Below are 26640 nucleotides of genomic sequence, written 5' to 3'. Positions count from 1 at the left end.
GTGGTTAGGGCTTTTATTATTTACAATAGAAAATTATTTCAATGATATATAGTTAATCATTCAATACCCACACCTCTCAACCTCTCAAACGTAAGGTAGACTGGAGGAGGATTTTATTTACTCTCCAGAAAACACTCAGGTCCACATCCTCTGGCCCAAGATGGCCAACCAGATGTGGAAACAGGGGCTTACAAAGAGTGAAGTGCTTCCACAGCTGCTTTATTTCTGCCCCAGCAGCTCCAACATGAGATTAAGGAGTAAACATAAGTGAACAAAAATGTACATCTGAAATCGTACTGAACACAGAGCTCCTCAAAGCCCCTTAATAGTTCACAGAAGTAATGCAGGCGGCCTCAGTGCCACTTCATTTTTCAGAACACAGCTTGTGCTGAAGTACCTCACTGTTTTTTTTGGTGAGCCATCTCCACAGGGATGAAAGCCACCTCTCTGCTGGCAGCTCTATCCCTACCTCCAAAATGTCCCAGAAGAAGAATGTTGTGTACTGTGAGTAGACCTGTCAGTATCTAGAAATCCAGCCTGAAGTCCCTTGATAATAATGAACTGCCTGATTGTGCATGTAGTACAAGTCATTAGAGAGGAAAAAAAATCAATAGGAATCTCTGTGGAGTCTATCATTCCCTCAAAAATAATATTCTCATTGATTCCTGTGGTGCTACTTTTCACAATTCTGGCCTGAAAACATCATTCACCTGTTGGCCCACCAGGCTGCAGGAGCAGCTGGCAGCATCCCCACATCACCTCCTGCTGCGTAACGAAGGCTCCTGCCTCATCTCCCATTTCGAGGAAAAATGGCCAAGAGTTATTGATTGCAACTGTGCCATTACAGATTTCATTTTAACTCAATGAGGTAAAATGAAACTCCAGGAAGGATTTTTTAGGAAGCTCTGGTTTCTGAGCTGCTCAAAAATTCAGGCAGGTTTCACATAGCAGCCAAAGAACTCTCCCCATTTGAGCATGTTGCTGAATCACTAACCAGAGACTGTCGCCTACAATGACCCAGGTAAAGAACCTGGGGAAAATAAAACCTGCAACATTTAACTTTGATTATTAAGTCAGTATAAGTATAAGAGAGGATAAGGAGTAACACGGTGTTGCCACCCTGGCCTCACCTTTCAGAGGGATATACACTAAAAGGGCTGGTGTTTTAAAGGGGCTGAGCTCAGGAAGATTTTTCAGACAAGGAAAACTTCATGCTCTGTCAGGCAGCCATCTGTAGCAGGTGGCACCAGGACAACCAGCAAACATCAGTTAACTACCTGGATGGCTGCAACAGCATGTGTGGAGATCCTGCCAGAGGAGAGCGAAGCCAGTAGTCCGTTCTTCTTCCTGTGTCGCTTCTCGTGCTAACTCCTTCTAACAATTAAACTGTAACTACTGGTTACAAAGCCTGTAGCTTCTGTTTCCTTTTTCTCTTTGTTCCCTTCTTACTTCAAACTCTGACACATTTCAGCTCAGCATCTGGCTTTCAACAGTCCCTAGGAGGGAAATTCACACAATTTGGAAGCGTTTTGTATAACAAGGCTGAAAACCATTCTGTTTCACACATGTTCTATTTAGACCCCTGTCTGGAAGCAACACTACTTTGACCAAACTCCATGCAACTGTCCACAGAAAAGAATTCAGCCAGCGACAGCTATCTCATTCAAACTCTCAAACAAGTACAACATTGCACAAGAGGAGGCAGAAAAGCTCGTGATCTGATTTTGCAGCAATTTGCCACACTTGTTTTGCATCCAGCTGCTAATTATGTTCCTTTCACTGTAACAATCATGGCTAATGGTTGCAGATCAGATGAGAACACCAAATGAGCACAACCCTCCACATACAGAGGAGCTGAAACAATGTAGAACTCCTGTAGCACTTCTACCTCCTTCTAATCAAGCTTTTTGACCAAATACAGAACATTTCTTCAAATTAAGCTCTCCCCAGAGTCCTACATTTCCAAAGGAAGATGTTCTGGTTCGCCACACGAAGGTTTTTCATTGCAGATTCCAGGTGTGGAAAGAAGTTTCATCATTCCACAACTGTCAGTGATTAATGAAACTATAGAATATCCTAATTAAAAAGCAAGTGGCAATGTTCTGTTAAGTTTTTTCATGTGCAAGGGAACCTAAGGCTATATTTTAATTGTGCTAAATTGTTACTGTTTCAGATTTTTTGCAGATGTGCATTATCAAAAATGCCATGTTGCAGCCATAATTATTAGTAGGCTTTATGAAGACCAGCCAAAGCAGCTCAGGTTATGGACATAAGTGAAAACCCAGAACTCTTCAATACAAATTATACCTGTGAACAATTCTGGGAATGAAACAAAACTTATTATTTACAGCTGCAAAAGACTGGATGCAAATGAGACCCCTAATGTTTGAAATGTGGGGCTTAAGGATTTTATCAAGAAGCAAAAAGTATCACAGCTACTCCTCTGAAGATCCATATTCCACTCTTGGACATTTCCTCTATATTTTTTCCCATAGCACTGCATATTGAGGATATATAAGCATATACTCTACTGATACAAATTATTAACACAAGAGGCAATTTCTTGCTCAAACAGGAATTTGCTTTGTCTGGCAGGATACTTCTCATGCTGTCATAAACTGTGTATTGTTGCATACTGACTCTTTTGATTAACTTTTGCTTAAAAAGTCCTTTACAGTCTTGTGTTCCTATTAGAACGGTCCAAGCAAGTCATTGTTTTTTGAGTCCTTATCACCTTGTCTGTAGAGAGTGTGATGCAACCTGCCAGCTACAGAGATCCAGAAAAAGCAGGAACCACACATTAGTGCTGCCTTAATCCAGAATGCCAAGGGAAGCCTACATTTCCATTCATATAATCCATTTATGGCACATTATATTGTACTTAAGCAAATAAAGTTTTTTCTTCCCTGGGGATCCATTCACTAGCAATTAACTATCACACAAGGGGGAACTAACTAGACACAGAGAGACATATACATAGATTTCACAATTTCCTTTATAAAGGCAAATCCAAAATTGAATTAATTGAGTAGTGCTGGAAGGAAACTATATCGACTAGAAATGAAACCAAGGTGAAAAACAGCAGAGTATTGAAGAGATTTGTGCTTGTCAGCCACACAGCAGAAACTCTACAGGAGAATGGTGATAAATGAAGGTAGTAAAACACCAAGATATGTTGTGAACATTCATTGGCATTGCTAGCCTGTTAAATGATGTACAGTCTCTGTGATGTGTGGCTGTGTTTGGGGTATAAAAGACACTATTCCCAAGTGGAGACCAAAGCCTACACCATTCACCTTTTTTCTAATTTTTCTCTTTCAGAGGTGATGTCTTAAAGAATATATCTATGTTGAAAGTTAGAATCATGAAAGCACTGGCAAATGTGCTAATAACAGACATGGCTACCCAACTTCTTGGTGCCATATTAATGCTCTAAGACTCTTCATGAGGATGGAGTGTTAAATTCTATCATGTTATGTGATAATGAAAAACACTTAGGGGAGTGTTAAAGGGGAGGAAGGTGAATGACTACTTAGACTGGATCTGGCCTAGACACTGTTAGCTGAACTGACTTAAAACTCTTCAGAGAGTTAAAAGAGAAGGTCACAAACTATCCTAGGCTGGAATAGAAGAGGGAAAAGAGGCCTTCCCTTCTCCTATGATGAGATCTGCTGGGACATTATGTGTATGTCATTTGAGTCTGAAAATAGGGCAGACTATGTTTCCTGTGCAGTCTCCATTTTAAACTTAATAACATAGAGTAAGTATATGTAAAAATATAGTCCAGGGTATTCAAAAGGAGTTAGACAGACATGCATATAGTTCCCCCTGCAGTACAACTTACTCAATTGAAAATCTCAACCATAAGCGCTATTATAATGTGGCCAAATGAAAGCTACAAGGTAATCCAACTTCATAGCTTTTGGGTAGTTCTCATCTCATAATGTCTCCTCCAAAATCACAAGCACTGTGAACTGGAGACTATCAGGATATTGCAGTTACATCTTTTAAAAGCACAATAGCCCCTATTCTGACATTCATGCATATGCAAGGAAAAAAAAATCCAAATTCTAAGCAGTTCATTTTGGAAATCACATGCCAACATGTGCCTTTACAGAGTCTGGCTCCCCAACAGGTTTCTCATGGGATCTAGGCATCAGAGAGAGACTTGAGTGAAGGACAAGTAATGGCATGTTTAATTTTCATCCAATTTCTGGAAAAGAGTAATAATAAGGAGGAGTTAAACTGGCATCCAATGGAGAAGGAAGGAGAAAGATGAGGAGGATAGACAGAGGTGGTCATATGTACAGATCCAGTTCAATTTTCTCTGCACTTACTCCATTTGCCTTGCTAAGAGCCTGGAAGTATATGCTGTAGCTTTTCAGGGGAGAAAGTGGAGCATTCCAGTAGCCGTTGTAGGTTTTGTTGTCTCCCACTGTGAATGGCTGTGTAACAGGCAGGTTGATGGGTTTCAGCTCAGCTGCAAAGTAGTGTGGTGAGTCAAGACTGGAAGCGTTCTTGTAGCTCACTGGTACAGAGAAGCATTCAATGATGTCTGCAGCTCTCCGTGCTTTCTGCAGCTTCTCCTCCTTGACAACAAGTTGATAGACACTAGGAGGGAGAGAGGAAGGTAAGATTAGAGCCCCAAGAGCCTTAAATATCAAGAATAATATCCAACTATAAAAGTGTAAAGCAAAGTAAGAAATACACAGCTAGGGCATCACAGCAAACACAGTTCTTGGCACACCAGTAATGGTGGCAGTGGCCACTGAAAGTTACTGTGTGGGCAAGGTGTTGATAACTTGCTCTGTTGATTTGGTTGAGTTAATCAAGATACAGCTTGGGGAAAGTCAGAATAGATTTCAATCATGTCACTCTTTGGGAAAAGGAGTAACTAATAAAATATCCAGTATATAATGAATTTTTAATGTGCTGAATATTAGAAAGCACATGTTTTCTTCTTTAGCCACCAAGTTGAAACATGAACTGTTTGCTTGGGCCAAATGGCAATTGCGGTAGAGGAGAGCATTAGCAGGTGGCAATGGTGTCAGATCCCTTTTGAAACAGTTACAGGGTGCAAGAACAAGTTTAGATCAAAAAGATTCTCACATCTTCTAAGAATGTAACTTTTTTTGACCCTCCCTCACATCTCTTTTGGGGATATATCCTGGGATGTAGAATTCTCTAACAATTCCTGATGGCAAGTCTCCACCTACCTTACATCACTAAAAGGTTAGCTTATATACTGAGTGGGTGGCTTCATAGCTCTCCCAATTAACTTTTGTTTCAGGAAACAACAACTTCTCATATTCTTTCCAACTCTATGAAATGTTAATCCTTTTCGATTCCTGCTAAGCTTTTGGCCTCTGTGATATGTAATAGCAATCTTGTTACTTCTAGCTTACTCTTTCAGGCTCAAAGAGGTTGCAAGGCATTCAAATGCGCTCTGCTTTTTTTTTTTTCCTCAGGCAGTTAACAAAGCCCTTAAGTTCAATGCTGCTATAGCTGCAGCAGGTTTACTGTCTGCTTAACACCACTCACCCATTTGACAAAGAAAGATACCACTGCAGTCATTTTACTTTCTGTCAGGATATTCACATGTGCTGCCCTCACCTGTCTGTGTGAGACTGGTCCTTTGTTTAGTTAGACAGGGGAGATCGATTAAAAGATTGGAAACAGCCAGCAGTGTATCATTCTCCCGGCTTTCACAGGCTCATTGTTGCAGAAAGATTGGTCTGAAAAATTTCTAGCATAGCAATAGCTCATCAATGGTTCTGTGGGAAGTGAAGTTCTGGCACCTTCAGCAAGCAGTAGTGAAACAAAACCTAGTTCATGCTTCTGAATTAACTGTTACTTCAGGTCTGCGGGTTTCTGGCAGTCTCACCATTAACAATGAGGTGGTCAGTGAATCACTTGGCAATCATTTGGCTCCCACTGCTAGACAACAAAACAACTAATCTTTACAAGTACAACCAATTTATGAATTGCTCGATATTGAAGTCGTCCTTACACAAGCTGCTACTAGCGTTTGCTAATACAGCAGGAGCACCCACCAGATGTACGGACTGCAGCCTTTAATGATGTCCCGTCAGCATTTTGGAAAACTTTCCTCAATTCTACAGTTCATTGGAGGCTTTAATAAAATATTTTATACCTTCTCTGATATTTATTTTATGATTCTTAAAAAGGTAAGCAGGTTTTCCAGCAACACTTTAAGTATTTTTATTGAGGACGTAGTGAGAGCTGTAAGCAAAAGCCTGTTTAACATAAACCCTCTCCTCAGCTTAGCAATAGAAACTTTTAGCTTGCCATTTTGGACACTGTTTACTAACAGACTAGCTGCAAATTCTTATTCTGACCCTTCTCTCTGGCAATAATAATCTACACTACTGGGAAAGTTTGTCATTTTGTGCATCAGTAATGTCCAAAATCATAGCTGACACTTCTATGGGCATTTGCCACATGCCTACTAAGCTAAAAATTCTTGGTTTCTATTTTATCCAATCCCAAACACTTGTATTTTCTGATTATAGAAAATGTTTCCTTTACGCATATACATAAATATATACATATAAATATATATTAACCTCCTTTCAGCCTACACAGAGGCCAAGGGTTCCCTCTTCCTATCTCCCTAGCCCTACAGTGTCCAAAGGGTGATACTCATTCTCTTGGTTATCCCACTTGCAAGCAATAAGCCTATATACTTATCTGTCTTCAGAGAAGGGGAAGCTCAGGGACATGAATTGCCAGATAACTGAACTCTTTCCTTAATCATTAGAGGACTTATTTACCTCTGAAGACATTCTCAGTTTCTCCCTTGACAATTCTAACATATGCACCACCAGTATAGGCACTCTTTTTTTATCACGAGCGAGAGTTTTGATACATATAGAATCATAGAATCATTTAGGTTGGAAAAGACCTTCAAGATCATCGAGTCCAACCATCATCCATGCCCACTAAACCATGTCCTGGAGTGCCTTGTCTACGCACTTTTTTAATACCTCCAGGGATAGTGACTCAACCACTTCCCTGGGCAGCCTGTTCCAATACCTGACAACCCTTTCAGTAAAGAAATTTTTCCAAATATCCAACCTGAACCTCCCTGCTGCAACTTGAGGCCATTTCCTCTCGTCCTATCTCCAGCCACCTGACAGAAGAGACCAACACCCACCTCACTACAACCCCCTTTCAGGTAGTTGTAGAGAGTGAAAATGTCCCCCCTCAGCCTCCTTTTCTCCAGATTCAACAGCCCCAGCTCTCTCAGCCGCTCCTCATAAGACTTGTGCTCCAGGCCCCTCACCAACTTGGTTGCCCTTCTCTGGACACGCTCCAGCACCTCCATGTCTTTCCTGTAGCGAGGGGCCCAACCTAATAACGGATACTCTTTTGCCTGTATTCTTTCACATTTTCACTTTCCTACTTAGCCATTAACGCACTTCTTCCTTCCTTTCACAGGGATAACTCGCTCTTTTAATGACCTAAAATTTTATTTTTAATGTTTATTCTTTTGGAATAAATTGAGGTGTCTCTGGAAGCACAACAGTACATTCATGAGCATTGAACTGAAATTTAATAGATGTCCCATTTTTGTTCAAGTTAAAACCCCATTAATCTCCTACTCAAATACCATGTCCTTTCCTATGAAACAAGTATCTGAGCTAGCGCTGCTGTCATTGTTCCCTCTGTCTAAAAAACCTATTCTGGTGAAACTTAGGATGAGTGACTGACTGCTTTCTTGACATTTTTTTCCTTTATGTCCCAGCTCACACCAGCTGACACAGCACATTCATCTCTATGTGCTTTACCTGTTGGACTTGGTGACTGTCATCCTTCAGCCTCACTCTCTTTGAGTCTCAGCTATTTGGTAGTGGTCAAGTGGCTACTCTCAAAGGAAGTGGTCAGGTGGCCAAGAGCATGGCTGATTTCAAAGACTAGTCTGTACTGAAGACTACCTCTCTGAGAAATTGTTTCCTTATCAAATGATTACTCTGGGTCTCACTTTCTGATATTTTGATCCCAGTATTTTGATCTGTCTAGACCCTCCAGAAGTGCAGGATTCACAGTTCAGCCCTAACTAGTACACAGACTGGTACAGTCTCATTTTCTTTTTTCTTCTTTTATCCCATATCTTTGTTTTTCAGGTTATGCTCTTTTCCTCATGTTTTGTTTTTACCTAGGAGCAGAATTTTCCTCACTGCTTTTAGGGCATTTTCAGAGATCAACTCCTCTGCATTAACCAGTGGAGTGCTCCACACCCACCACCATCAGCATTAAGATGCTCTCATAACTGTTTGCTTTTTAATTGGAGCAAAAAGCCAATGATTCTACATCCAGATGAAAATCCTGTGGGAATTCTGAGTAGCAAGCACGCAATTACCCACCCTGAAGTATGGCCAAACGATCTGCATTACTGCAACAATTCTCAAAAGAGTAATTCAACTTTGCTCAGAAGATGATAACTTTCCGTGATACATTATGACCCCTAAGAAAGCGGTCAGGCACTAACTCAAAATAAACTCAGTGAGTAGGATACGCCCTTTTGGCCTGCAAAAGCACTTTAGCTGCAAGCACATCTCTCTTTCAGTGCTGAGCAGGGTCAACCATTTGCAACTTGTTACAACTGACAATTTTGTAATACACAGCAGCGTGATTACAATCAAGGGAAAGGAGGACTAGTTTTCCAAAAAGAAGTGCTAGAGGGAAGGAAAAAAAAGTGGACAATAGAAATAAGGAGGAGATACCCAAACTATTCTAATACTATTCTAGCTACCAGGTAGGCAGTAACATGGATTTCCTGGGGCTCTCCCCATCTCAAGCTTCAAAGCTACTTCTTCCAGCCAGTATCAGCTAACACTGCATTCGCACACATCAGGAATCAATACATCAGTTGCAAATGCCCAGCTAGATAAAAGAAAGTTTCAGTGTCATACACTGAAATTATATTAAAAGAGACAACAAAAGCAGAGCGTTAAAACTCCCAATGCTATACAATAACTTCAGTGCCAATAAACTGAAAGATGATACAGTAAAACTAACTACTACTTTTCAATATTTAATATTCAGCTACATTTGCAAGCACTGCAATCAAATCCACACATGTGCATGCTGCAGGGCAATAGAAGCAGAGCTCTTGCATTCCTAGTGCTAAGCTACTCCACCCCACCTCACTGCAGCCAAGTAACACTGCTGTCCCCATAAACGACAGGAAAGGACTGGTTCCCAAACACCCATAAGCTGTGCTCTCCAGAGAGCTCTCTAGGGATTCTAAAATCTGTGCTACTAACCAAATGCCTGACTTCGTAGAAGGCTGGGGAGCTGACTGCCCTGTTGTGCAGCTGCACACTCCCAACACTGGGCTCCTTGATAAATTTCACAGGTCTTAGATAAATAAATCCACATTACTTTAATAGAAGCTTTTTAAAGTTTTTGACAGCTCCATTCTAAATCACTGATAAAAGCACCAGCCATAATGGTCACCGCAGCACAAATGTTGTCTGCAGAGGAAGAAAATGTGCTCTTATCATCATCTACAAGGTAATCTTTTAAATGATGAGTTCTTTATTCAGTGTAGAAGCACAAGTGTGGATAATCAACATTCCAAATCGCAGCCCATTTCTGTGCAACTGAGATCTTTCTAAGCGCTGTTAGATTTCTCCTTCCCCTGCTCTTGATTTCTTTTCGTGCTGCTTGCAGCACGATTTAAGGAGGGACTGAGGAAACGCTTGTCCACAGATCTAGCCATGTATTTAGTCCAGACTCAAGTTCTGGAAGTAGGATGTGCATGAATGTGGAGGGCAAAAGCTGAGTCAGGGCTTTCCATAGAGTATTCAACATCTGGTTGGTGCACTTTGGTATCCTGACATGATACTTATCAACAAGGTAAAATCTTAACTATACCCCTGATAATGGTACGGTATGAAAAGGACTCTAATTTCTTTGTAACCTTACAATGATTCCTGTGCTGGTTTTGGCCAGGATAGAGTTAATTTTCTTCATGGCAGCTAGTGTGGGGCTATGGTTTGGATTTGTGCTGGAAACAGTGTTGATAACACAGGGGTGTCTGGGTTACTGCTGAGCAGTGCTTACACAGAGTCAAGGCCTTTTGTGCCTCTCACTCCACCCCACCAGCGAGGAGGCTGGGGGGGCACAAGAAGTTGGGAGGGGACACAGCCAGGACAGCTGACCCCAACTGACCCAAGGGATATTCCAGATGACAGGATGTCATGCTCAGCATATAAAGCTGGGGGAAGAAGAAGGAAGGGAGTGACGGTGTTTGTCTTCCCAAGCCACCGTTAGGCAGGATGGAGCCCTGCTGTCCTGGAGATGGCTGAACACCTGCCTGCCCATGGGAAGTACTGAATGAATTCCTTGTCTTGCTTTGCTTGCATGTGCAGCTTTCACTTTCCCTATTAAACTGTCTTTACCTCAGCCCACGAGTTTTCTCACTTTTACTCTTTCAATTCTCTCCCCCATCCCACCGGCGGGGGAGAGAGCAAGTGGCTGCATGGGGCTGAGCTGCTGGCTGGGGTTAAACCATGACATCCCCTCACCTGACTTATTAAAGCTTAAAAGAAACAATGCTTCTGCAGCTTAGTACTCCCTCTGGACCAATTTTGGTATTAAATTTTCTTAAATGTATCATATAAAGATTTCATATATTTTCATTTAATTTTAATATTTAACACATAAATATATTATCAGCCATACATTATTTCCAATAATATTTTCTCCTGGGGAACAAAAATAAGTGGCAATTAGTACAGCCGGATCTCGCAGTGCATTTTTTAGCAGATTATTGTGAGCAGATTTTGCAGTTCACCCTACAGAGAACAGCAACTTCTCATTTCTAGCTCAAATGAACACATTACTTTCAGAATAACTGTTTGATAGGCTGCACGAATAAGATATTACCAAAGGGTAGAGGTTTCCTTATTAATAGTTATTTTAATTCAAAGAAAGGAGGACAAAAAGGGCAAACGAAGTAAGGATGGAAGAGACTTGCATCTTCTAATATCTGTGTCATCTCAGACTGCAGGCATGTGGGATGTAGCAGCTGACATGGAGCTGGACATTGAGTTTCTGTTGTTGCACCTACTCTGTAGAATTAACAAATTCAACACTTTTGAAAAGGCTATCCAAAAACATGAAAATCAAACCCAAGTACTATCTGACCAATCCACGAGAGTTAATGCTGCACACAGGTGAATAAAAGGCATCCGGTGCATATGAACAGGTTAAAAGCTACAATAATTACAGGGGCCAACAACCAATTCAGCTTCTTTTCTCTTATTTACAATACAAACATTTTTAAGAAGCATGCTCTTAAGACCATAAGAGCATTGTCAGCATAGTGGTTCATACCCTTGGCAAGCATCACACAGAAGCCCCAGACAGCGAGTGTTGATTTCCTACTGCAGAGTTCTGCAACAAACTACAGAAACCAGATAGAACTTCAGTCATCAAACAACCAGGCTTGCCCACTGGAAATGTTCACTGGAAATACACCCTCAGACCTGTTCCCCTGGATGTTATTTAAGTATGGCAGTCCTGATACCAGCCCATTTTTTAAATTTTTTTTTAAGAGCTCATTTTTTAAGTTAACAGTTAAGTCACAGAATCCAGGCTACTGATACTTATTAACATTAGTTTTTTTATTATCTGGTTTTCCTTTTAACTTATGGTCCCATTAAATTTGGTTGAGCCAATGTAAATATATTTGTATATATCCATGAAGGTTCATCACCTTTATTCTGGCAGCATGGAGCCATCTCCCACGATACTGGAATGGGAGAGGGCTTGATGTGTTGCCTGACACTGACATTTAGAATTCACATTAGCTATTGAATGTGCATATGCTTGTTTTACAGCCAAGTTGATTTCAGTGATGCAAACTGACACAGAAGAGTAGTATCAACATCTTTATTTTCTCTTTCTTAAAGTTATCTAAATAAAAGCCTGAATTCTGCCACATAGACAATAAGAAATAAAATAATGGGAAATTTGAGGAAATATAATAGGGATGGAAGCTAGAAATATCTCATAAAAATTTATCAGTACTCTATAGAGCTTAGTCTAAAAATTGTGAAATTAAACAGTAAATGAGATCTTTCTTACAGTGTGCCTCCAGCCCTCCCATGAACTTGCACAGAAGGGATTTTGTAAAAAATTCAACCCAAAACCACTAAACTCTGAAAAAGATTTCTATAACATAAATTCTACTAAAATTTACAAGAACTAAATGGCTAACTGCCATAAAGCCTGATGCTGAGACTCGCTGTTCTGAGCATACACTGCATCTACAGCACCACTTTCCTTTGGCTATAATGGGGAGTATTTCCTCACCAGGCTCCTCCTGCAATCCTGTAATCAAATGTTCAGGCATTCAGAATCGACTCCACAGACAGTTTCCAAGTTCGTAAAGTTTTCTGGCTTCAAGTGGGTGCCAATACATTCCTGAGAATTAAGTTACCTACTTCACATGTTCTAAAAGATCACCCTTAATATCTTCAATAGTACCTTTAATCAGAAGCTCTGAAACTAATCTACAAAACATAATGAACTGAGTTTCATAGCCACCTAGGATGTACATACAGGACCCAGTGCACTGTTCTGCAATTTTCTGTCATTTAAGAACTGATTCAAAACCCATTAAAATCAATTAAAGATTGCTACTATTCCCATTATGCTTTGGAACAGCTCCATGCAGAATACAATATGCTAAAGTTAAGGTTAGCTTTCAATAAACTTTTTTATGCAGAAAATAGGAAAAAAGGAGTTTGTTCTGCAATGTCATCTTCTGGAATATGCTTGGCTATTTCAAACATTCAAAAACTAGCCCATTGCGAATATTTGGCTGCACTGTCATCAATCAGCTTGTTCGCATCTGCAAAGTATTCACAAAAATAAAGCTTATAATAGTGATGCTACTCGAGGAAATAGTCTCTCATATTTCAAAATTATTCACACCAGATCCTTCATTTGAAGTTATTTTTGTGTGTTCTTTTAACATTCATTTAAATTAACTAACTCTTCTAGTACATTCACTGAAGTTGAAGAATACCAACAAAGTATCCAAATTCAGCCAAATTTGTAAAAATGGCATAGAAAGAAGAGATGGTAATTACTGCCATTGCTATGAAAAAACCTGCTGAGAAAGAGCCAATAATAATGTAATCCATTTAATCAAGAAGGCTGGTAAGAGTCTCTTCACATTTTCTTCTACTCTCATATTCAGTTCAGTAGTCTAGATTTACTACCAAGGCATGTTGTACCCTGAAATTCATGAAACAAAGGGTAACGATTTCACACTTGGATAATACTATTTGGAGTGGGAATTTTCACATGGGCATTCTTTTATCGCCAAAATTTCAAGCTTTGTTAAATTTCTATAGTGATTGAAATGGGCTCTAGATAAAGTAAGAAAGTTTAAAGACTTGCCTGCTCCCTGTATAGAAAAGAGATATGGTCCTTTATTCTCCCCAGTCAGTATCAGTAACTGTGATGTGCTACCTGTGGGACAGGTGGTGGGATCTCTTTAAGGAATTGTGCACTCTGTCAAGCTTAAAAAAAAAAAAAAAAAGGCAAACCAAACAAAATATTTGTATTTGTAGAAAAGCATCCTGCCAGCATCACTATATCAAATGTTATCTTTGGCCAGAATACTTTGTCCGAAATTCCTTTGCAGTCATATTGCAGCATTACAGAAAATTCCCACAACAGACTAAAAAATGAAAAATCTATTAGAAAGTAGCCAGGTTTTTTGCTTTTTTTGTTGTTGTTGTTGTTTTGGTTTGTTGGGGGTTTTTTTGGTAAAAAAAGTGGTAATGTCAAATGTAATGTCACATGGCCTCAGATCCTACATGGGTAGACTTTTATCCTGACAGACCTCTGAGGTACAAGAAATAATTACCCCACCATTGCAGATGTATAAAGAGTGGCACAGAGAAAATGCAATGAGTGACTTGCCCAGTATCACACAGTATCAGCTGTATGTAAACAAATCCCCACATTCTTGTCCAATATTCCTACTTCCACCCACCAGCCAATATGTCCTGTCTAATGGAGCCTGGAGTTTCCAGCCTGAACACATGCTAATCCTACAAAGTCTTTCAAAAAGACAAAATTAAAAAAAAAAATGCTGTTTCTGGGTATGACTTGAGATGTGACCTGCAGAGATGAAGGAGGAGCAGACAGCAGTGGGAAAGAGAGGTGTTCTGGAGATTGCTTCTTTCTCAGAACTGCACCGCACAAAATACACAACAGATTGTCAAACTTCCACCAATGCCAGTAACAATGTTGTGCCAATAAGCAGGAGTAATGATGGTTTAAATAAACAGCTGTGTGCATGTGCCCATCTAAACACCTGTGTGTGTGCACATGTGTGTATCTATACATAAATACATATACTAAAATTAATGCTTCCAACCTCATAATGATCCACTCACCATTACTCTTCTATGAGTGACTAATGACCACATCTTTCCAAGGAAGGACACCTACTGAAAGAAATCTAAAAATGCAAATATTCCCATATAGTTCTGAGCAAATCTAATCATCCCTGCAGTGTCTGTGCACAGCAAAGACCAATGTGGGAACACGCACAAAGTAAGAAGTTGTCAAAAAGACAACTGTATTGACAGTCAGTATTTACTTACCAAAAAGAAGGATTTGTGTGCTTAAAAGCCCATTTTTCCCAGCTGTATCATTTGGTCTAATAAAAGATGCTATCCATACTCACAAAATTACCTCCTTTCCATCCCCAGACCACCAGAACACTGCTACTGCATCTATTTACTTGTATTATATGTGCATCATTCTTTTAAATGCTTTAAATTCTCTCAGTTTAATCTTCTTGGAAATAAAAATTTAAAAAAAGAAAGAAAAAAAAATAAAGAACCAGAGGGCATTTCAAAGCTCTGTGTTCCATTATCTCAGCCATCTCCATAAGCCTGACCTGGCTTGCAACACAGATTAGACATAATAGCTGCTGTTTCCCAGTGGAACAGGCCCAGTCCCTATCTCTCCAGTTCAATGTTATTTTGCGCTGGCAGATTAAAGATAATGAGTGCAGACAGATACAGCTTTTGCTGCAACAGGAGCTAATGTTAGTGGCTTTGCAGGTGTTTTTTCCCTCCTGAGCCACCTGCCATCTGTTTGATCTACAAAAAAAATCCCAACCCCTTTTTTATTAATGTCGCTTAGCATTAAACAGGCATCGCTGACTGAGGTCTTGTCGTCATCCTCAGTGATCACTGGTTTAAGACCAGAAGGAAGTTTCAAGAACAAGAGCCACCAAAGTAGTTCTTTCAACAGCCTGCAGGAGAAGGAGAGACTATGGCACACCCTTACTGAGACTGCCAAATACCTTCTGCCATGTCCTTCATAAAAGTGGTGGCTTGGACAAGGGGATGGGTATATTTGCATATATTCTCAGTCAGAATTAATTTGGGTATTTCTAATGGCTTCCATGAAATTAGGTCCATTTGGATGCAGGCATAATCTGCTTTGGATTTCAAAGCTTTCTCTCCCTTTTCCACAACCATAGCTACCAGGCTGCAGAGGGAAAACCTGCACGTAAGAATCTTTTTTTTTTTTTAAGAGAAAACACTAGAAAAGTATTTTTGTTGGGTTTGTATGTGTTTGGGTTTTGTTTTTCTTTTTTAAACTAAAAGGCTAAGAAAAACACAAGACAAAAAAGGGAAACCTGCTCTATTTCTAACCTCAGGAGAAACTTCATTACTAGACAAGCCCCGAATGGTCAGGTAACAGTCTACTCACAGTTACATCGTCAATGTACAACAGAAAAGATGAGCTCTCCTGGGTAAGGATAATACAGATTTTTAGCACCTGAAGCTGCATGAGTATCAGACAGATTCTCTTCACCTTTTCTGGACACTTTGTGCTTTTCAGAAAGTGCAAAGTGATCATGCTTCTGACACCAGGCAGAGGTCTTAAACGGTACCTTCACTACAACATCTCCTGCCCCAGAACAAAGGAAAACTGAGGATGGAGAAAGGGGAGAAGGAAAGTCCCAAGGGCAAGAACTTCTCTGCAGCAACGTGCAGCTAGTCCATCATCATCTGTAAACACCTTTTACCTCCACCATAGAGGGAACAGGACAGATTGAGACATTAGGAGGTTGTATCTGATAATCCTGTAGTTCACCAACTTCCTTCAAAACTAAGCGTAGTTTTGATACGAGAGAAAACATTAAATATAGGGTATATGTTTTGGCAGAAAAAAACCTCAACCTGCATCAACATCAGCTCCTGTACTTACTTTGGGACCTGTCAAGGTGGGTGACAATGGAAGTTGGCATTGCCTCCTCTTCTGTTTTGCTGTTTGACCTTTCCACTAGAAATACTGTGCACTCAACCTCTCTCCTCGCCTTCCTCTCTTGCACCATGACTACTTTTAAGTAAACCAGTCCTATTCCCCCTTCCTTTTGCACAGTAAGCAAATCCCTCACCATCTCCTAGCTCTGAATTTTGCTTTGGAAAAGCGCTGTGCAAGGAGAACTAAAATTATAGAGAGGCAGAATAGCATCATGGCTGCAGAGGTTTATTCTTCTGAATTGTCTGGCTGCATTTATGATAATCCCTTCATTCCATCTGCAGCCCACACACTGGTGCAGCAACCCCCTTTTCTAGTTTCAAGAAATTATGCATTCATTATGGAGGAAATTAACACCTCAATGCAAACTATAATTAGGAATTCTTCAATTCGGTTTATGCTTTTTCAATTAGGGCCTCTATAATTTTAATCACGGGAGCATTAACATGTTTCCGGAATTTATATACCTGTAGTATAATTAAATCCTGAAATGCCTTAGTCTGCAACAGCAAAGCAGAGCTTACTCATCTTCCCTTTTATCATGTTTCTGTGTTATTATAGACGTATTGAGGGGCACCTGCTAGCATAAACATTGCCTGCCACATGCAACAGAAAAGAGCCAACTTCGTCTCTGAACTCATCATCCTTACTCCTGGGTAGAGGGACTGCTGGCTGGATAAAGCTTGTGCACTGCTTCTGAGGGGTGGACATTTGCCAAGGACTTGTGTCCAGACTCATCCCATCTCTTTTTAAGTACCTTAAGGAGCTGCTTCAGTTAGGTAAATCATCCTCTGTGGTCCGCAAAAAGAGCCAAGCTCCTTCCTGTGGGCTGCTCCAACCCCCAGTACCTGTGGTCAGGCTCAGTTCATCCCATTGAAGGGTCTGATCCAAAGGCTCTCACAGGCAAAAAGAGGCTTGGCAGTATGCCTCGAGAAATTCAGAGTTTCTAATTTTTAAAATCTTTTACACCATTTCCTATTATCCTTTTATTCTGTGATAACAAGGAAGGGGCACGTTGGTTCTGGGAGCTGCGAAGCAAAGAAATGTCTTCGAAAAAGAAACCTTCAAACTGGCAACTACAGGTATTTTCTCCTGTTCCCTCATCTTACTGGTTGACAGCTTGATGTGAGAAGTTGGCCATCAATTTGCGATTCTCAGCTTAAAGTTCAGACTTCATTAACCTTTTGATTGCTGGAATTTAATCTGACAGTTTACATGGACAGCATAAAAGATTTATGCAAAAACATTCACTCCCCCACTCTCAGTATCCTCAGGCCTTCATAAAACTAAAAAGTGTTATCAAAAGCTTCACTGTAGAACTAATAAAATGCTCCTTGACACAAAAGAATTGGCTCTACGTAATTTGATTTTTAAAATATTATCATTACAATATATGAAAATTTTATGTCTTTCCTCTCCCATTTCTTTCTGTCTACTGCCAAAGTTCTCTGTGGAATGGTTAGTGAGACACAGCAAGTCATCCAGGCTCAGAGAACAGCTATGTTTCTGATGGTTGATAAATGGGCAAAGGCAGTTTTATGACCCTTTAAGGGACAGTATTCTCAGATGAATAGTATGCTGATCCAGTAAGAAAATGCGTTTCCTGTACCGGATGAGACAATTGACCCAAAATGCCCCTTATCCTCACTTTTTAGGGTCAACACCTCTTCAGGGGGAACTAAAATAAACCTTGAAACACCCATTCAACTAATTACGCCATGCTACACATAAAAGACTAAATATTCCTTCCCGATACTTATGGTTGTCACCTTGCATCCTGATGCATTCCTATATCTCCATTATGCTTCCCTCCTGATACAATAGGAAAAGCACTTCTAAGATCCAGAATAACTTCAAGTACCACTGAAGTCATCATATACGATCTATACCCACCATCCAGTGACTCCAGTTGAAATGGACATGTATGCTCAGGTTTGCAGTGCTCTGGTCAGCTCACCAGGGTTTGGAGACACTGATGAGGTCAAGTCTGCAAATGCTTACTGTGTAATTCTACTCTTTACCTTTTTGGTATAATAAACATCATGCTGATCTACGCAGCTGCCATTATTCCACGCCTTTCACCCAAATTCTCATTTTTATTCTCTCACATTCACACATAGTTAAAGAAAAAGGTGATCTGGTTTATCTTTAAGAGGAAAGAAAGTCACTCATTTACCTTTGAACTCTTTCCTAAATTAAAGGCGGAATGCCATGCAGGAGAAACCCAGGTTGAATGATTTCAGAACAATATCCCTGAGGTATATTACAGAAGATGTTAATTAATACAGATAATTAGGCTTATAATATCAGATGCCTAGATTGATAATCTCATTCCTCATTAGATACTACAAAATTAAAAGATCTAATGTGATGACTGTTTGCCCTGTATTCAATCAACCAAGTCACGTGATGCATACATTTGAATATGAGTTTAGAAAAAGCAGGCCAGGAGTTTTACTTTCCAGGTATTTATAACATGCCTATCAAGGCAACTAAACTTTCAAAACTACCAAGGGCATGATAATTTGTTATGCTCCCCCCATAGCTTTCAATATTAGAACTTTTTTTATTGTTTTGCTGATCCTTGACTCCAGTCTTTATTTTCAAAGACAAGGTACGCTGTGTGGGAGTTTTAAGAACAAGAAATTGCCACCCCTTCTTGGCATTAATGAATTAATTATCAACATAAATGCCTGAGGCAAGCTCATGTGATGCCACTAAGAAGTTACAAAGCAGCAAGCTCAACAGCACTGCTCCCTATATAGCTATGGAGATCTATACACCAAAGCCACCATCTGTAAAACAAAACAAAACAAAAACCCCAGCAAAGTTTCCAAGTTCATAGCTTCTTGTCTCATTTCTCCTTCACCGCAGAATCAAGGTCACTAGGCTTGCAAACTTCTCCTTCATAAGGACAGAAAGAACTACTGTGCGTTAAAAACAAAATCAAAATAAGGATGCTAGTGAGAAGGATAAAGGAAAGGACGAACAGATGCCTGAATTTGCAAAAAAAAGAAAGAATTATCTGGAGATTAAAGTTATAGACTATGGCTCCAGAGATTCTCAATTTCTACTTTGTTGCAGACTGAAATGGAAAGCAAGTTTTATCTAGTCAAAGTCTCAGTTCTCCAAAATAAAATGGAAGCAATACCACTCCATCACAGGAAATTTTCATTTGTTACTCTATGTAGGAATACATAAGTATACAGATATGTCATATGGGTTGGCTGGCTTGGAGGATAACTTGAGCAAAAATCCAGAAAAAAACACTGTTCTTAGGTGTTCTGTTAAATAACATTACAGCTGTTTTCTCTTAATTTGTTTAGCATCATGTAGACGAAAAATATTTCCTTGATTTCATGCTTGGGAAACCAAGAATCAGATGATAATACTCAAGAGTAACATGGGGCTTGGTCCATATAAATTAATTTCTCCTACTGGCTGGCTGTTGATATGAAAATATTTGTTTCACCTTTGCTCAGTACTTCTAAATATATTTAAAATATTTAAACTCCTATTCTCCTATTTACATTTACTTATTTCCTTTAAGATGTACATTAATAAACTAACCCATCCTTCCTCACCATCAAAGTGATTACAAGTATCTGACCATTGCACACATACATAATGACTCTCACCTAAATATATTTCTCCAGGATCACTTACATATGCTACTTACACTGCATATATATATATATATATATAAAATATACATATATTACCCCCCCAAGTATCTATATGCATAAAGGCAAGTGCAAAGATTGATTCCTTTGTTCTAATAATAATGTTCTTTAGCACAGCACAGGGGTCAGGTGCCTAAAGACTGTCCTGTACCTGCGTGCTTGCAGACACACGAAAGAACATAATAGATTATTTACTGATACACCTCAGAGAACCACAGGAAGATAGCGAGATTAAATCCCTCTTTTTCCAACAAAAAGTTCTCTATTGTCTGAAACCTTAAAAAGTAATGGCAGACTCTTCTCTAACGTCCTTCTACAGTGTTCTACAGCTCCAATACACAGAGCAGCATATTGACAAGGCAATCACACCTAAGGGGAGCATTTATTTAAACTCTGAAATCCTCAAAACTAATACATGCTCTGGAAATTTGATTTTCTCCATAATAGTAGTATAGGTAGATTGATAGAACCAACTGCATGTTAATAAACCAGATGGACTTTCAAATATCCAACACACAAAAAACAGTCCAGTGGACATGTCATGTAGATAAAATCCCTCATGGTGGTATTTTCAAGCAGTGAATGGGATATAAATTCTCAAATAGAAGTCTAAAGATGTCATATGTGAATAATCTATGAAGGACTGACTCAGCCCTCCTGACAATAACAGATTCAAAGGCAGAATTATCCTCAAAATCACACTGGAGATTTTCAGGAAAGAGTTGAGGAGTAAAGATTGAGAACACCTGCATTCTTCTTTCCTCTTCTGAATCTATTATAGATGAATGTCAGTCTTCAGCAAATCAATCATAGCACCATTCACAGGTTTTAGATTGATATAAGAACACCTAAAAGTTATTTTTAAAGGGCAACGTGGAGTCAAGCTCTGCAGGTTATACCATGGAAAATAAAGGCAAGAATGAAATGCCTATGCCACAAGGGAGAGTATTTATGCTTGCTGAGGCTTCATCTTTCTTTTGGCGATAGGACAAAACAGATCAAAGAATATCTAAGTTTGTATTATTTCTATTAGCTCATATGAAAGCATCTTCATTGTTATCTATAGATCGTTAACAATGCTGAGTTCATGATCATTAGCTTTATAAACAACCTCATTTAAGTTATTTATCATGAGCACTGGGGAACATCAGAAATGTCTTAATGTTGAAAGTGACTTTGGATTTGGTGTACCTGCATTTCAGATGAATGGAAATACAAGGAATCTTATTTTAAATATTCTACAGCATTACTCTAAAAATGATCTTGCAGACCATACTCCATCTGTATGCTGCTCTGACTACAGCAGAATGAAATAACACAAGTCAAAGTCGCATAACTATCTTATGTATAGATACTAGTTTACAGTCACCCCCCCACACATTCTCCAACTCACCATCCCCAGCATATAAGAGGAAATATTAAGAATAATTACTGTATATTAATTTTTTTTCATCTTCACAGTTTGGGAGGACTATAATAAAAACCTGGAGCACTGCAGAGCAGAAACTGTCAGGTTGATGAGTTGAGGGGTTGACCTATTCCTGCATAGTGAAAGATGTGAATACCAGAGGTTTTATAAGAAGGCATAAGGAAAATCTATTTCAGACTTTCAAGTACGTTTTCAGACCCACCTCAGGCAGGCTGGGATACAAAAGGTTGGTGTGCAAAAGGGAAGGGATCTAGGAAAGTATGGTCGTGTCTACAAGGGAGGCCAGGAGAACAGGCATCCTACAGGCATGCCACATCATGCAGGATCCCCTCCCGTGACCTCCGCACCACCTTGCTGATGCACATGGAGATTTCTCAGTCATTTTTCTCAAATCTGTGTTTGCATTAATGCCTTTGGTAACTGAAGAGACGATGGCATCAGACTAAGAGGGGGTCTAAGTCATTTAAGTTTGTATCAGAATTTTAAAGCATTTTGAAAATCAATTTTATCATATTTAATAGAGATGAATGGAAAACATTACATTGGTGAAGGAGAAATAAAACACACACAACCAAAGAGTAGAACAACTAACCAGACAACAACAAAGAGGATATATTGGATCTCAGCTTGAATACAAAAAAAACCACTGAGGAGGAAAAACACTTCCTTCTTGTGTGTTAAGAGTGTCACAAGCAGTTCACAGTATATTGTTGTTCTAATCTGCTGGGTGCTGTTGAGGCCTCTGAGGGAATGCTACCTGCTTTTGGATATGGTATTTTGAGAGAATTTACACAAATTAGAGAGTGTGCAGAACAGACTGAAAAAAAAGGGAAGAGATTGGGGAAATCTAAGGTTGAAATAACTGGATTTGTTGAGGCTAGACTAAGAAGTCTATATGGTTATACAGAGAAAGGTATTCACACATTCTGAGGCAGTCATGCTTAATAAAAAGCTAAAATTCTCCCCAAGATTCCCCTCACCCCCTACCCATTCTGGTTTTCATACCCACATCTGTAAGTTAATGAAATGGGCTCATAAGAGGAAGTAATCTTATTGCTTAGATGTGGCACGTAAATATTGCACTCTTCGCAAATGTGTGTTTAATAGGCTACAATGCAATTAAAGAAACCAGAGTGAAAATTTATAAAAAAATCTACCAAATTTTTTATAACAGATGCATTTGCTGGAAAAGACATTATTCACTGAATGCAGTTAAAGTATAGTAAATTGACTTAGAGAAAAATCACAAGACTTTTCAACAAAAAGACAAAATAGCAACACTCTTAAGATAGCAGGTGGTAAAACGAGATACAGGAATGTTCCCCCATATAAAGAAATAAAACAAAACAGAGCTGTGTGGTTTTACTGCTCTTTTCGAGCAGAAAAACATCCCTAAAGGACTCAGAAAATAGGCTCCTAAATTTGGTTGTATGGAGTACCAGAGATTGAAAGGGAAACTTTAAAATACATTACTCAGAAAAACTAGAAAAGGGATAGTGCTGTCTTAAAGAGCAGATTTTTTTGCTTGAGAGTATCAATGCAATTTGGGGGGAAAGCTGTCACATAGGGTGGGCTACCAATTGATACGGGATATTTCATTAAATCAAGAAGTATACCTCTGAGCAATTTGCTCCTGAGTACTTAGAAGGACATCCTTCAAAAGCACTAAGAACCTGTCAGTGGGGCACAGAAACCCAATTCACGTTGCAAGAAGGCATGATGGGTTTTTAAAACACCACCCATAGGAAAAAGTTCAAGTCTCTTGTGAAAACTGGAGGTAAAAGCCTGAAGAGCCTACAGGGAGGTAATGACTGCTGGATACCTCTGCAAAGGAGTATCCAGTATTTTTATCATAAGCTATTCTAATTCCCACTCTTGCTAAGGAGACTGGCAGGATGAATGACCAACTGGCACTTCTGCCAGCGACAGATAAGGCAGCACCGGCTCAGAAGGGAAGTTTGTTCATCTGTGCTGGTGCCTTTCACCAAGTACAAATTCACCTAGACAGAAGAGAGCAATGCAGTACAGACCTCTGTAAGTTGTGTTTCCACAGTCAGGGAGTGATCTGCAGTTGAGTGGCACTTAGGTACATGGTTTAGTGGGACTTGGCAGTGTTAGGTTTATGGTTGGACTCGATGATCTTGAAGGTCTTTTCCAACCTAAATGATTCTATGATTTCAGCACCTCATCATGAAGAACAGGACCCAGCTCAGGCATAGAGATGTTTTCTGCAAGGTCCTCGCTCTTCCACAGGTGCCTGTGCAGCTCCCTCCTCCTAAATCCTCTACTCTGCCAGTGGAAATTGTGCTTGCCTGCAGCTGGCAAAGCCTCGCTAAGCCAGAGTTCATTTTTTCTGAACTAGATCGCTACTTCACTCCACAGCCAACCCAGAAGCAATAGCTGGATTATAACAGAAAGATGTGAGGAGTGTGGTTAGATCCAGAATCTGAACAAATGCATCCACAAACATTAAAGGTAGTTCGGGCATTCGTACGATAGTTACAAAAAGGCCTTGTCCATCACGGAAGAGAGGGCAGGAGATGGAGGCCTGAAGCCTCCTCCACCTTTGCATGGTGACGGTCAATTCACAGCGTCACAGTCCACAGCTGCACATACTCCAGTGCTGCAAAGGCATTTGAAGTGATGCTGAAAGGGTAATAACCCTGTGCAATGCTATCAGTAATCCTTCCCGGAGGTTAACAGCGGGAGGCAAGTAAGTTGAGACGTTTATAAAAGGAGACTGAAAGACAGAATCAACAGCAGAGTTGGCCTTTTAGTCAGCGTTTGCTTCCAGCAGCTACATTGTCAGACGAGAATGAGAAAGGCGTGAATGAAGCCTGGGGAGGAAGGAGAGGGGAGAACTGTGAAAAAAGAAGACAAAACACCTACCTGACAGGTGCTCCTCGGGACTGAGCAGGCTTCAGCATAACAGTGATGGTAGTGTCAGTCTCATTCAGGGGGGAGTCCGTGTCGTATTCTGGCATTGATGGTGCTATGGCAGAACAAAGAGCAACACGTTAGCTACACACCACTTACTGTCTTTGGTAGTGATGGCAATGTAATATTAACATTTCTTGGAGACCATTTAACATTTCTCAAATGAAACATCAAAATACTTCCCAATGTTATGTCCAAAATTGTCAAAACTGCTTAAATATTTGCACACTCTTTTCCTATTAAAATTAAACAGGAATTGGGCACCCAAATCTTCAAGCTGGCTTCGGAAATCCCTTTCTGAATTTTTAAGACTTAGTAAACCTTTGAGATGGGATTGTTCCTTCAATTTTAAAGGTGAAGAAAGAAAACTGCGTGGACATTATAAAAGACCACTTAGAAAGAGTGAATCAGTGGCAGAGCTAAGAATAGCACCCAGGAAACCTGGTTCTTGTTCACTGTTTTGGTCATTGTATTAGACCTCCCATGTCTTAGAGTTTTTAATACATAGACTTAAGGTGTGTCGCCTTGATTAGCTGGAGGGTGTGTTATGAAGCACAAAAGATGAAGAGAGAGGAGCACAAATTAGCCAGGTTATTTTAGCACTCAAACCCATGACATTTTACCCCAGTGCTTTAGTGATGCTGAATCAACAGACAGCTGCACAGCCTCCAATGATATACTCAAGCAGTGCCCAGCCATGGCATCCCCATCGCTTTGCTGACATGTTCCCCAAAGCAATACAGAAAACCACTGAATATTCACACTTAGCCAAAGTCTAGTTTCTACTTCTGCTTTGTTATCTTCTATTAGGATCATTTCATGAAAGTAGGATAGTTTCCTTAGGAAACATATTTTACTTATTACGTTACTTCTTTCTTCCCCAGTAGCAGACATCTGGGACAATTTTTACTGTGGAAGAACTGAAGAGATCACGAGATCAGAGCAGCATTAAATTTATTCCAAAGATGCAAGTTTTGTTGAAATATCTTTGAAGTAAAAAGCAAACAGAAGAACTCACACAAATAGTTCATCTGTAACTCGCAAGGGCAAGCTGCATTGCGGGGGATCCCATATTTAATCCTCTCACAGTGATTTCCACTGTAATCCTGTTTACAATCAGGATTTTTATCTGAATGCCTGAAAACTGTCAAGACAGTGGTTGCTATTATCAGCTCAGCTACTGACTTCCCTGTCAATAAGCTGGCAATGAGTTCAGAATGAATGCCAATTCCTTAACGAGGATTTCTCTGAAAAAGGTGCTCTGCATCAAGGGGAAGCAGTGTGAGTCATTTAAAGAAGATGCATGTCACCAGTGGTCTTCTATACCAGAGATCACCGTAGTTGCTGGAGATGCCACAGCAAGAATTGTTCAGCACCTGCTCTGGCCAGAGGGGATGGTGCTCCAGCACAACACCGTACTACAAACAGGTTGCAAGGACAGTTTGGACACCAGAAACAGGCTGGGCTCTGCCTTTGCAGGCTCCATCCTCTTTTCTAGACTAGCTGCAGTGCTGCACTGGTGCCACTAAATTGTTTCTGGTATGTTAGCTACCTCAGATGTCTCCTTCTGGCTGTGTGTGAGACTTGTTTAGTTATCTTCTGTGTAAAACACTGCACCTGCCACAGAGAATTTACAATCTTACTTTCAGACACCATATAGTTAAGAAGTAAATGCAAGAAACATAGGTCTTGGCAGGACTAGCTAATGGTATTGAGTAAATTTCAGTGATTGGAGTCTGTATTAGTCACAGGACACTGAAATAAGGTATAGTAGTTTTCTTGTGTACTCAACATGGAACGGTTGTGTAGTACCTCAATAAAACTACAATTGGCAGTGATGTCTCTAAAATAGCAAGAACGGCTCATCAATTTAATGCCTATTTTGCAAGATCCCGGTCCTGCCCAAAGAGAAGTCTTCAGGAATTGTGCCATTTAATTGCGATTAAGACATAAACAAATATGTCCACCCGTATAAACATATACACTCACACATTGCTACAGCATAGATGACTTTTCATTTAAAATATATATAGTGTTACAGGGAGATTCCAGTCAATGCAAAAATTCTTCTCTTTACTAACCTTGGGACTGCCTGTTAGAGCAAGTTTAACAGTAGTTTCCAAATTACATGTATAGGACTGACCATGCAATGAGATAATCTAATGTCAGAGAGTACCCTAATGCCTGTACGGAGTCTGTGCCTACCTGTTGCGAACCAGATGTTTGGAAGATGGGAAAAAAAAAAAAAAAGAC

The 26640-nt window shown here is 39.8% G+C and overlaps 1 protein-coding gene across 4 annotated transcripts in view; it reads right to left on the bottom strand.

Moving 5' to 3' along the window:
• Nucleotides 1-26640, bottom strand: part of PTPRT (protein tyrosine phosphatase receptor type T) — a 488778-nt gene that overhangs the window by 96930 nt on the left and 365208 nt on the right. For all 4 annotated transcript variants that reach the window (XM_075059108.1, XM_075059117.1, XM_075059124.1 and 1 more), the window contains 2 exons: nucleotides 24340-24442; nucleotides 4338-4611 (listed from right to left, as the gene is read on the bottom strand). In XM_075059108.1, coding sequence (XP_074915209.1) covers nucleotides 4338-4611; nucleotides 24340-24442 — 377 coding nt within the window. The remainder of the gene's footprint in view (nucleotides 1-4337; nucleotides 4612-24339; nucleotides 24443-26640) is intronic.

This window comes from Buteo buteo, chromosome 2 (genome assembly GCF_964188355.1).
Source record: "Buteo buteo chromosome 2, bButBut1.hap1.1, whole genome shotgun sequence".
Classification (NCBI taxonomy): domain Eukaryota; kingdom Metazoa; phylum Chordata; class Aves; order Accipitriformes; family Accipitridae; genus Buteo; species Buteo buteo.
This window is presented reverse-complemented; position numbering and strand designations above follow the sequence as displayed.